This window comes from Pituophis catenifer, unplaced genomic scaffold (assembly GCF_029215685.1).
Source record: "Pituophis catenifer annectens isolate HBS135680 unplaced genomic scaffold, rPitCat1.0.hap2 SCAF_1, whole genome shotgun sequence".
NCBI lineage: Eukaryota > Metazoa > Chordata > Lepidosauria > Squamata > Colubridae > Pituophis > Pituophis catenifer.
In genome coordinates, this window is record NW_027256881.1 from 274618093 (window position 1) to 274631998 (window position 13906).

The following is a 13906-nucleotide window of genomic DNA, read 5'->3' on the forward strand; positions in this document are numbered from 1 at the left end:
CTTACATTGTAAAAGTAAAAAGTGCAAAAGTATAAGCCTTCAGATTCCCATCAATGTGGAAAGCCGAGGGTTACTTTTTTTCCCTTTTATATATTGTTAAGTGTGTGTGATTTGTAAACATTGCTACCTGTCCAGTTTGTTTATTTTAGTTTTTGCTCTTAAGAGACCCAATAGTCATCCATTTATACAATGGTTTGAGAAGGGGAACTTTCTTTTTGAGAATCCCATTCAACAGTTAGTGCAAATTTTTTAGAGAGTAGGCGGGAAGAGGGAAAGTAAGGCAACAGTTACAAATGGCTCATCTCAAACTTACAATAGGAGCCCTAACATCTGCATTACCAAAAGGGCAAGAAATCCCTTTCTTCCACCAGACTTATGGAGAGGTTCTTTAGTTCCCTCTCAGAGGATACCAGTTTGTAACCCAGTTGTATTAATACCTGCTGGCATGCATTCTGTGTGAATGCTACAATTTCATAGGAGAGACGGAACCGCCACTTCTCCGCTGTTGCTGCTGAATTTCGGACAGTCCCATATTTGTGCTTGGCTGCAGACCTGTCTCCTCTTGTATTATTCTGTATCCATCGTTCCACATTGCTATCCATTGGGATACCAAGGAATTCATATATTTCCTCAGTCTTTTTTAGAGGATTCCTAGCTAGGTCTTCATATCGCACCAACATGTATTTGCCTTTCAGCCATGAGGGTCTATTTAAGCCAGTGGATACGGAGTTCAAAAAGTCCTCACAAACAGTAGTGAGTTGTGTCACATCCAAGTTGTAGGGTTTCCTACCTGTGCCATCCCAGATTCGCCAAAGTCTGTAAGTGTCTCTAAATGTTTCGCTCCTGGAAGCAAGGATGCCTCTGGGATCTCTCACTAATTGTATAATTTTCAGGTTGAGTCTTGGATCATCCACCAAAGCCCGAAGGTCATTGACCTCTGGCACTCGCACTGTTTTGATAGCAACATGCCCATGATCTTTGCATGATTCGGTAGCTAGAGTCAAGTTCAAAGTGCCACATTTTTTTACGCAGTCTCCTTCTTCCAGAGTGGTATCAATCGGTGCCAGTGTCTCACAAACTGGTGCAGAGCACAGAGCTTTGCTGGCCCCTCTCCTGAAGAGTCTGTCTGTGGTGTGGTTCACCGGCTGGGGTTTGATGTAATTTTCCAAAAAGTAAAGATCGCAGTCATAAAGACTCCTCAGCAAATCTCTGCCAGCTCCCAACATGATCCGTCGGTCCATGGAGCCCTTCATCTGTGTTAACTTTGGAATCAAGGTGTACTGGACATGGTAAAGGGGCTCAAATAAATAGAAAACATCAAAGTGCTGATTAAAGAGCTGACCAACAAAAGAAGAACCACTTCTGGTGGTGGCCAAGATCAGGACATGAGTCTTCTTAGAAAGGTTGTAAGAAAAGGTTGGGCTTTCATCACACATTCTGTCAGCAGATTCAGCCTCCTGATTCAGGCTACAATTCATGGGATTGGGTACAGGACAACTTTGGAAGGATTTGGTTGTGAAAGTGCGGATGGCTGTGTACTGGATAGCAATGGAGGCCAAAGCAAGTAAGAGGACAGCCTTCCAAGAACATTGCATGGCTGATCACCTTCATGGAGATTCGTCACAGTTCACTTTAGTATCTGCAACACAATAGAATCAATCTGATTGAATGTGAATATTTATACTCCCCCAGAAATCACACTCACACTGAACAATAGCCTCCTTTCAGGAATCTCAAAAAGTCATTACAAAAGATATGTGTGTCTGTGTATGTGCAAACATTGTGTTCTGTAATCTCAAGATTTTATAAGTACAATGGTTTATGTACACATCTACATTTTCAACCCTGCTGAGAAGAAAAAAGAAGCCTAAGGGCTTCCCTTTCTCTCCTAGTAAAAAAAGGTGAAAATTGTACATTTTCATTGCCAATGAAAGGCAGTCCCTGCAGTCGATCAGCTGTGGCAGCCTGTATTAATAGCTGAGGAGTGTAGGAAATGTATGACCCCAGGTTTGTTAATGCTGGGAATAATGTATATAATTCAGGCACAAATTGAAAATATGAACTTCAATTACAAAAGGTAAAATTCAAAAGAAACACATTTTCTCCCTCCTCTTTTTTTTTTTAAAAAAAGCAATACCTGGGATGGTTAATGGAAGGGGAAAATGGCTTTCACAAACAATGTACAGCCTGCCTTGCCAGAGGATGCAGAGGTTGGAGTGCCAAATTCAAATCTTTACCTATAAAGCATACTGAGAAGTGTAATTTACCATCCCACAGCCTAATCGCCTGCAGAAGAATGACAGTAAATTAGCCTTTCCTTTCCTTTATACACAATCCTGATTTCATCTCTTTCATGGATTAAGCACATACCCACACAAGGGGGAACACAACCATGGGTATACAAAGTGTGATTACTGAAAAATTAACTCTGTCATCTCATCTGCTTCCTGACCTTTTATAGGTTGTTTCACCCAGTTCCTCATTTCACTAGGGTTATGTTCTCACTGGTATTCTGCTTATTTACTTGCACAGAATACTCATTTCTTATTAAACAAACTGACTATATAAACCAATCAAATAGAGGTGGGTGGGACAGAGACTCTTCTGCAGACTTATTGATTAACCGATTGCCAAAGGCAACTGTTTTCTACATATGATTCAGAAAATTATTGAAGAGGAAAAAGTAATTGAGTAAAATCAATCCAAAAGTGTATTTTTTTATTTTCTAAATTATCAACATAAAAATACCAAAAGACAAAATGTCAGCCTTGTGGTGCCTAATTATGAAGACATCTCTTGCAAAGTGTTAAAAAATAACCAATTTCTTCCTGTGCAATGCGAACGGATGGACAAACTTTTTTATGAAGTCAAATGCTGATCTTCACAGCAACAATCTGTAAAATTAAGATGATGCTACTGGGAAGAGTTCAACAGTGTTGTTCAGAATATTTAGGTCTATGGATACTTTTATTAATGGAGGATGAAACTGTATACTTTTTCTCAATTCCCCTTTCCCCCTCAAGAATATTCCTAAAAATAAATTTCAGAAGATTGGTTGACCATTCAAAACACTTTGGAAGAATATATAGAAGGAATCAAATCAAGAGTAACACCTGTTTTCTTCCATCATTTGCTTAGAGGCATTACCTAACTCTAAGGGTTATCTTATCCAGTGCTGTACCACTCCTTTATTCTCAATATTGAAAATTTAATTCACTGATGAACCCTTGCTGTGATCCAACATCTCCAGATGTTGTGGAGCTATTTCCATTTCACAGGAAAGAACTTGAAACAATTGTTTATAGTTTAGGATTTGAAGCAAAGATGAATAGATCATAATCCTTTTTTGAGATTCCACTAATGGAAGGCTGACAGCCTCTGGAAATATGCCTAACAGATTTCTTGAAATATTGCAGATTTCTTGCAATAAAAACCATTTTGGATAATGCAACTGCTATCTCTGGACATATCCATACAATTATTGTTTAAGATGCTTTTGTCCCTGCACTTCTGGCAATTTACATTTAATCTGGTTTATGACAAATATGACCAAACTGAGGCATTTGTCAACAGTTTGCAAAATATTTCATCCAGACTGAAGGCCACAAAATCTGTTCCGGGGGGGGGGGGAGCTTCCAATTGCTTTCTTTCCTGTGGAAAAAGCTTAATTCAAATATATATATATATATATATAACCAAATTTGGTTTTATATATATATATATAAAACCAAAGACATATATATACATATATATATATATATATATATATATATATATATATATATATATATATATATATTGTAGTCACTACAAGATTTGTGATTCAACAATTGTTTTGACAAGAAATAATGCAACCAAGTTACTATTTTCTTTCTTTTTTCTTTAGCTAGCTAGTAAGTTAGAGAAAGCTAGCTAGCTTAATGAAAGTAATTAAAATAACTATTTTAGTTTTTCAATCACCACAGTGCTTAGTTATATGAGCAGTGATAAGAAAGGGAAGATCTCTTACATACCAGAAAAGGCCGTCAGCCACTACATTATTTTAATATCAAAATTGAAGGGGTCTTAGAAATTCCTAAAGATTACGGCAACTATCATCTCACTTGAGGGATGATTCCTTCCTCTATGAAGTCACCAAGGAAGCGCCAGACTTAGCCTTGAAAAAATGAAAATGTTCCAGACAAAAATGCACAAGAGCATGTAGGAATATAACAAGAGTATAGATAGTTGTCAACTTATGAATGGAATTGAGACAGGGTTTCCAGTTGTGAATCAGTATGGTTCTAAGTCAAGGCACCCACATGACCACATCTGATTTTGCTGCATTTTTGTGGTGGTAATTAAGTGAATCTACAGTTGTTAAGCGAATCCCATGGTCAGAAATGCAAAGCCTTTTTTTTAATGGGCTTTTTTTTTTTTTTTTTTTTGCTGGAAGCTAGCAAGAAACCTGGCAAATCCCAGTCATGTGACCATGTGATGCTGACGCTGTGAGCAAGTAAAATGAGAAGGAATGGTACAACATTTTACAACAGCCATAAAGCACTTATTCTTGGTCCTTGTTATTGGTCCTTGTTATTTTAAAAGGTCATTGCCATAAGCTAAGAACTACCTGTACTTTGAAACTGCAGCCAGAAAACGCACTGGGGGTTGAATTAACAATGGGAAGGAGATGATTAGAGGATGAAATTATCTATTTCTATTGTCCAAAAAAAAATAGTCACTGTACCATTCTAATGTTGAGTCAACTAAGTGATGCAGATAAGCTCTCTGTCTATTGAACTAACCTTCAAGTATTATACCAAAAAAATTAATCATTGAAATGCATGATTTGCAAATGTAAAAAAAAGGGAGGGAGGGGAGCTTGTAAAATGTGACTCAAAGAAAGGAGAAACATGTTAATTTTTTGTTCATGCAAGCACAGACCTTCTAACAAATGGGAGACATGGCTAAGAAGGTAGTAAAGAACTAATGCTTCTCATGATGGAACACAGGAGGATGCTATAAAATAGGGCATTCTGCTAGAATCTGCTTTCAAAATGAAACTTAGTTATTATTTGAAAAACTTTTATTAGTGAAAGCATTCTTCCCACCAGGTGCCAAACCAAATACCTCTTGACTCAATCCTCATCTTGGCCCTTGGGGGAACAGTCAGAGCTTCATGAACTTTCAAAAGGTAAAAAGCGTATCTCAGATGGCAACAATTAAGGGAGGAGACCCTTATTATTTACTAGAATCTCAGGTCAGCATAAGTCAGCCTTTCCATAGTCTACTGTATCCTAACAACCTTACAAAGTGGATCGGGCTGAGTGATAATGGCCTGTTTCACATGACACTAAATAAAATTGTAAGTTATTATGTGCACTATCTTTGAAAATTGCCCTCCAACAGTTCATTTAGCTGTTTAAAATTTGTAGCTTACCCAATCAAACTAGAAATTCTGGTTTCCAAAAGCCCAGTGCAACTTTTTTCTGATTTTGGTGAAGCAACTCACAAAGCTTGCTTAATGAATCACACACAACAGGTAGAAAAAATGGTGGAATGTGCAGATTGACAGAACATTTGGGCTGAGCTTGTTATGTGAACATACAAGCAACTGGCTTAGCACCAACAAATGAGGTTCATGGTTGAACCAGACCTAAAACTCAGATCTCTCCAATCCTAGTCCAATACATTAACCCTTATATCCACATAAGCAGTTGTTTAAAGTCAAGGAATTATGTCTAAGGCCAATATTTAAAAGGGGCAGTTTATTCCCCTTTTAAATATTGACCTTAGACATTCCCCTCCCCAATATTTTGTACTTCGAGGGAAATGAAAGTAACAACCTTCAATCTGCTCTTCATTCTGGCAGACTAATCAATATGTTCATGTAGTTTTCTTGGCAACCATGTGAGAAATGTTTACCACTGCCTTATCTTAAAATTTCCTGCCCCACTTCTCACTCTACCCACAGGCATTTGCAGGCTCTGGTTACTCTTACCAGACTGATTGGTTTGACTATCCCCTGCCCCTATTAATGCCAATGTCTATGGGCCTACATTTCTGCCTACAAATGCCTACAGAATTTCTGGATGGTTTCCCATATAAGTACAAATTCTGATGGATCCTTCTTAGCTTTTCAAGGAAACCAAGGCTGTCTAGGTGCTGCACCCAGCAGGGCAAAAAGAAATAGCAAGTCATTCAAGTATATTATTGATTCAGATTGAATCAGAAGTTTTATCTCAAATATTTAGATTTTTGTCATCCCAAAGAATTGCAATCACCTTCACATCAAGCTTGTGGGATAAATCAACAATTCAAGCAGCACGATACCATCCAGAATGTGCTGCCTGGGCATGTAAGAACAAGGAGTTAATCATGCAATACTTAACTGTTTCAATGGGTAACATGTTGTGCAGCTGTTTGTAGGATAATAGCATGTCCTGCTGTCCTCTACATCACTATTGTGAGCTTCCTGGCTACAGAGGAAGATTTCTACAGGAAACAGAAATATTATATTAATGTTCTCTGCAGCAAATACATGTTCTTTAAACAGCACAGAATATCGAAAAAAATTGCCTGGTCAAGATTTCCTGTCCTCATAAATGTGCAATGGATATTTCCACAGATTTTGTCTCATAGCACAAATGAATAATATCAGTGTTTCCTTGAATAGCTACCTGCAGAGGAACTCTGCATCCAAGAGTTCCCTATGGACTCTTGAATAGCAAAATCCTGTCAGCAGATGTATTTGGTGCTCAATGTTTGAATCTATGTACCAAGCCTCCCTGAGGTCATTGCTTGAATCAGTATATTCTGATCTTTACTCCCTTTTGCATACTTAAGATCATGTCAACTATATTTAACTAACTGATCACTTATCCACAGGGAGAGGAACTTATACTTAACTAATGTTGTTGATATTCAATTGCAATTTAGGTGGCACAGTTAATGACTAAAGATGCTGGGATTTGTAATGCAGCAACATTTAGATAATCACAGCATTCCATGGCTTTAAGAGCTCAATTTATTATTACTCCCTGATGAGCATAACTACATCTGACCACCTTAATTTTGATCTCTTTATGAAACTACATTGGCCTAATTTCCGGGTGAACCTATTGCAAGTCAGATTAATGCAGCTTCCTCTGCAAACGTTTATATTTAGATATCTCTGTGAGTTGGATGCTATGTATCCACAAGCCTGACAGGTAAAGTATGAGAGGCTTCATGTTCAAGGATCATATGTTCTTGCAGTGAAAATTCATATCCAGAGTATATCTTGGTTGTGTCTGGGAATCAACTTTGATATAGCATTCCTTCTGATCTTCTTTCGTTGGTTGGTTGGAGGTGGGTGGCATCCAAATTGAATAAAATAAATAAATAGACTGTTAATTTTCAGTTTTTTAGTCCTACATGGATGTTATCAAATGTTCAACTTGGGCTACATTCTATCCAGCCAAAGATAATACTTTGCTTTCATTTAATATCTGTTGAATTATCTATGAAACTCTTTATATCCACGTTCACCTTTATTATATACTTGTGCTTCAGTATTTCCTCTTGCACAATATTACCAATTCCCTTAATGGAAAACAGAATTTTCAAGTATCCTCTTTGGTCAACCGTTCTATTAATCAGAAAGATGAATCATTTTTTCTGTTTTTAAGCCTAACCATTTCTATTATTATGCTTACATTTATGCTGAACACTGCCAAGCCCTGATCGTCTGCAATAGAAAAGAAGGGGCTGAAACACAACTATTCTCCTCTCAGTTCATGTTTTTAGGATAAAGGCTGTTGGAATAGACTATCATTGGGTGTATAAACACAGTCAGGGTTTGTCTGTTTTAATCTGATGGCTGTGACTGTCTTCCCAATTGTACCTTATTGCTATGTCTTTTGATTTTTAACTGCTGGAAATGAGGGAGTGAAAAGATCATCCTGCATGCAGTGTTAAGATCTTTGCATATATATTTGCTAGGTTGTTAATCAGCATTTGGTTAGTAAAGTGAACTTCACTGTTTGTGTTGGTGAGGGTCTTTTTAAGTTAAGTATTTGAATGAGGAGTAATTCCTGATAGTGAGAGCTATGTGTCAACTCTGTAGCGAACCTGGCTGAAGCCATCTTTCCCTGCCTCATACTTGCCACAAACTTTGAAAGGGGGAAGGGAGGGGGTAAGTTGATAGACCTGCTACAACAAAAAAGTTTTCTTGTGGGAACCAAGGTTATCCCAACAAGTGTCAAGGGAAGGAGAAGAGAAGTGATCAAGCAGCTTCCCAGCTACTTTCATTGGACAATGTGACCAGTGACATCTGGGGAGGGAAATATCTGCTCTTTTAATTAGGGGGAAAACCACAGGAACTTTTAGAGTTGGTTTTCACTAGCTGTGCTGATATGATGTATCCAATAAACATGTTCTTTGAGGAATCTACCTGCCTCGGAGTTCTGCTTTTGATGGATGTGTTACTCGGAACCCTGACTCTATGAAGCAATGGAACAACCTGTCTCCTGGTGTTATGGATCACTGGAGGTTTTCAAACAAAGATTGGATTGCCCTTTGTTGGAAATGGCGTGAGGATTCTTGAACTTGGCAGGGGGTTGGACTAGATAATCCCCAAGGCATCTTCTCCATGATTCTATAAATCAACACAGCACTCATAAATATTTTCTACACTGGAGGTTGTGGCCAAAAACATACTTGTAAGTAAGTAAAGTAAGAAAATATGTTTAAATTAATTCCTACAAGAAGTTCCTTCCACTTCAGACCAAGGTGATATCAACAGGAGTACAGAGCATTTTGATAATAGTTTCATTCAATACCTTTGGACTGTACATGCAAATGAAAGACAGAAGCTGAAAACAGATGTTGCTGCATTTTGGCTATGGGATTTGGCTGAACAGACTATGCTGGCACTTTTACTCTGTCCCAGAATGAGCCATATAAGCTGCACTCAGGGAGAAGTATCTTCTTGGCACAAGGAAAATACTATATAAACCCAGAATCTCTTCCAGCTGATATAAACACTTATAATATTTTAGACATGTCTCGTAAAGTTCCAGGGTAAACTATATTGAAGAAGTACATAACTGGACATATACTCTTACAACACATATGAGGCAACCTGACATTCTTCATTATCATAATTTTATCCTATTAGTTTACCAAAAATATTAGGGTAACCTCTTCGATATACCCCATATTTAGCAATATATGCAAGACAGGTAAAGCTAAGGGTGAAATGACTGACTTTACAGTCAGTCTGATCAAGTCCTATATTCACTTCATGATATCATACTGATGGATCTTTCAATCAGAAACGAAATCTGGCCCTAATATGAAACAGTATCAGATATTTTATCAGGACTCTCTGCCTTGTATTCCCTCAGGACCAAAATATATATGAGTGAAAACAAATCCAAAGCTGCTACTTGCTATTTATTTACACTTGGGGAAGGAAAACAATAGACTAGAGTTAAAATCCAGAAAGGAATTTGTTTACCTTTTTTCTTCTTGCATATAATGAATCTGGGTTTGCCTTTGCTCTTTAGATTAGTAAAACAATTTCCATATTTCCCACTTTACACATAAACATAATCATACGATTTCTCTGCATCACAAGAAATATAAACTTCCTCCTTTCTCCTGACAAAATTCTTCTTCACACCGTAAACAAAGCGAGAAATTCCAGCAGCAGCCCACAATGTGAAACTATGTTTTCATTCATTGATCTAGCAACTCTCTTCCTTAACCCTGGGACCGCAGGATATTTTTAAAAAAAACTTCTGAAAATAAACAGACACAATAAAATACATGTTTGCAAACTCAGATATTGTACACATATCCAGATATCGTACACATATCCTGGTATTTGGGATTAGATGGAGTCTTCCCACTCACTTAATGACTGATAGCCACAGATTATCAATCACATAAACACATTAAATGGTCTTAATAGACATTTTTTAATAAGTGGTAAGGAATGAGACACATTACTTTTAAAACAGAGGATGTTCTGTTTTTGCAGTTACAATGAGAAAAGGCTGTTTATGTAGCAGCAGGTAAAGCTTAGAGAGATGGGATGTTCAGTTTTAGAGACCGAGCATAAAAAGCTGACAACAAATGCCGTGTAAATCCCAGATTAATTTACCCAAATATTTTTTTAATCTGCCCCTGTTGCAAACAAGAATCTGAGCTTATTCTGCTTGACCAGTAGATTGCTATTTTCTCTTCCATTTATTGTGAAGTTTTCCTCCCTCCACCCTTAAAAGGCACATGCACAACCTTTCATCTTTAATAGTTGCTCTGAGCATTGCTTAAACACCCAAAACAGTTTACTTCATTGGTGTATTGACGCACACACAAATCTCATGTCTCCTTATTGCCCATTAAAGCTCAATGGGAGAACAAGAGCAGCAGCTGGCAGGCAACAAAATGAAGAGATTTCTGCAGCCAACAACATAACTACACATACAGTGCAGTTTCAGGAATACGGTAGCTACAAATAGTGTTCAACTATTCCATCTCAAAGCTTCTTGTGGCTTTAGCATATTAAAATGCCTAATTTAGGAAAGGCCAAAGTTCTTGATGATTTCTCCCAAGAGGAGACTGTGTTGAAGACTGATTCCTTGCCTAGAGAGGAAGCAAGAAGTGGGGGGGAAAGGCTAGGTCATCTCCATGTCAGTTATAGAAGGCAAAGCAGGACTGAATCAGAGGGTGATTCAAAACAGCAATGTTTTCATTTATCAGGAATGATCATAAATGTTTTAACTCCAAATTTTTTTTTAACAGTCTTCATCAAACCAGACCAAATTCCACCAGTTCTTCCTTCACAAAATTGGAATCCTTGAAAGAGCCCCTGTATCAGTCTGGGAAGCTGCCAAATACATCATCACATTATCTATGTAACCTAGTCTTCTGGACTTAGATGTCCTTTAGATCAGGCCTGTCAATCTGGTGGCCCATGGACCCGATACGACATGTGCAGGCCACACCCACTCCGACTCCGCAAAGACAAAAAACATCACAATCTGGCCCATGATGCAATGAGTTTGACACCTTTGTTTTAGATGCATCAGATATCAATTCTAATAATCTAATAACCCCTATTCACTCTAAAGCATCTGAAAAGCATCAGACAGGTAGTGTATTTCCAGAATCATATGCAGAAAGGTCTTTTTCATCATTATTTCTTAAGAGATGCCAAGAATTGGACCTACAACTTTTTGCATGTAAACACATGATCTGTCAATGAGCCACAGGTCCTCCCCGATTCCTGCATTCATAACTATTTAAATTTATACTTAGCCTTTGCTATTGGGTTCATTGTGGTCTACTGCAACATATTTAAATTCAGCAGTCCCACAACAATAAACAACTTGAACAGCAGGAACAGAATACGTAAACCCAGAAACTTAAAATGTAGAAAGCTCTGACATATTACTTCAAGCAACAGCAAAATCAGCCTGTAAAATCCAAATGTCTTCCTAAGTAGGAAAGCCTTAACGTTGCAGCAGAACATCAAAGTGAATCTGTTTGGGGAAAAAGTACCAAATCTAACTGCAGCAGCAGAGACAGCTGTCCTCTTCTGTCAACTAACATTGTCTTGGAACAGATCTGAAGGTCTCCACAGTTCATATCAGTAAGAGACAAGGAGGTAAATCAGATATCCACACTTTGGAGATTTAAAGATCATTCTGCAACACTGCAAAGAACCTACAAATCAAGGCAACAAGTATCTCCTTCTAAAGAAGGGTCACAGCAACAGCTTTAAAAATCTCTCTGTATCACTGAAACATGAGGGTAACAAGTTTTGGTTGAAGTGAAGCACTCTTAGTTTTTGACAGGATGTGGCACCCTGATGCTCTCAGGAGCAGGTTCTTGTAGCCGTATTACAAAAACACACAATCAACTAGTTTCTAATTGGGAAATAAGTCGTCCCCATTTTGGAGAATGAACAGGCAAAGTTCATTTGCAACAGGCAGCCACTGAATAAAAGGTATAAGCCATCTGCTATGTCCACCATAATCTCTCATTAACTAGCTAAAATCTCTTTCAGTTTTACAATACTAATAATATACAGATGCTAAACAAAAGAATAGCTGGGAAATTCTAGCTATAATAGCCTTACTCTTGGCCATGTGGAAACTGAAGTGAGAAGAATAAAGGCTGGCCAAAAATGAATAATTTGTGGACAATCTAGTTTTTCATGTGTACTCCAGCTTTTCAACAGAGCACTCTCTTTTGCCCTCTTGTGGTACTTGTTTTCCCTGTCTTCTAAAATATTTGGAATTTTCCTCTGGATTGATAGTGGCAAGAATGTAATGGCAATGAAAAATGAATCCTCGTCCTCTAGAAGTCGAGACAGATGTCAAATATGTTTTCTAAATCCTTTTTTTACCAACAAGCTTCACTATCAGTTTACAACCCAGTTTTATTTCGCACTTCTTATTTCCGCTTCTCCACCCTGCATTTTCTAATGTCTGTGATGTCTATAATTCTTGAAATCTCCTATTTCAATGCATAGAGTTTGACCATATTTGTACAAAATGATTAAGGAACCCACTTTCATTTGAATAAAGTCAGAAACTGTCTAATGCTTACTATTTGCCCTATCTGACTCCAAAGGATTCCCATGAAAAATATAGGCAAATCTAATGCCTACAGAAAATTCCCCGCCGCTATCATTGAAAATAGTGCTGTATCCCCATTGGAAATTAGGGCATTCACATGTTTCAAATTACAATTTTATAAAACTACCATTCTATTCCTTTCTTTTCTTTTCAGCTCACTAGCATGGATGACCTGAATTCAATAGAAAATCAGGAAAAAAGTAAGCAATTTTCTAGAAAGTAATTTTCTGTCTCTTAACAGTTTAGTGATCAAGACTCATACTAATTACTGAAATAGACAACATTTGCAACATTTCAATCACAGCAAAATACAAGAGAAAGAGAGAAAAGGATATGGCTAATTTGGCTGTTTTGTTCCTTTTTTCTGGGGGAAGGGTGATAATATCTCACAGGGAGGAGTGGGATTATGATCAAGCATATTGAAAGAAGCCTGAATCTATTGCCTCACCGAACTGCTCTAAAGTATCCTGCTTATAATGGTATCAGGAGGTTTTGTTGTGTGAAGCAAATAGCCTTAGGGCAGGCTGTTTTAATTAGGGGAAATGATATGAGGGGAATGAGCAGAGGAAAAAAAACTCTGCCCCCCCCAACTTCCAAGACTCTATTTTTATCTTAGTTATACAAATGTATTCATGGCTAATATACTGTAGGAAGTTAGCACCCACCCCTTTTCTAGAAGAATGAAATATTTTAGGAAATATTAAAAAGGCAGAATATTATGTTTCCCTGGTTGAGAAATGGAGAAACATGTTTTAAAGACAAAGCAGCTCCCACCTTCCTGCCCCCATCCTTTTGTTAATGGGCCAGAGGCAGAAACTTAATCTTTGTCAATGGACCTCATCTGCAAGACAATGGGACCCATCTAGGACGAAACTCACCACATAGCACCTGGGAAGATTACATCAGCCAGCAAGGCTAGCTAAAACCCCCCACCCCCTGGAAGTCTGACAACCAATCAGGATACTCTTTCTGGGCCCCAGGAAGTTCAAAGCCAGAGAGAGCATAAAACCCGGGGACTTGCTCGGTCTCGCCCCTTTTCTGTTCAGGAACTCAAGCCATGTGATCCTGTCCACCATTAAACCATCTTTCCAAGCAGTCTCCATGTTTCCAGTGTCTTTTTCCCCACTTGGAGCAGAACCCAGAAGGATATTTCTTCCTACAATACAAAATTATATATTTTTTAAAAATCCTATACAAAGCATCTTAACATGTCAGTTTTCTTCTATCACAACCTTCTCCCACTTGATGCTTTGTGAAGGTGCTAGACTACAGCTTCCATCACTTCTATTTTTGTC

General features: G+C 37.9%; 1 protein-coding gene across 1 annotated transcript; it reads right to left on the reverse strand.

Annotated features, from left to right (window-relative positions):
- Positions 1-335: 335 nt before the first annotated feature.
- On the reverse strand, positions 336-1595 carry CHST1 (carbohydrate sulfotransferase 1). The gene has a single exon (XM_070931224.1). The coding sequence runs from the start codon at positions 1593-1595 to the stop codon at positions 336-338; it is 1260 nt and encodes a 419-aa protein (XP_070787325.1).
- Positions 1596-13906: the final 12311 nt, after the last annotated feature.

Coding starts and splice junctions, on each gene's coding strand:
- CHST1 (XM_070931224.1), bottom strand. CDS start 1,595: ATGCAATGTTCTTGGAAGGCTGTCCTCTTACTTGCTTTGGCCTCCATT.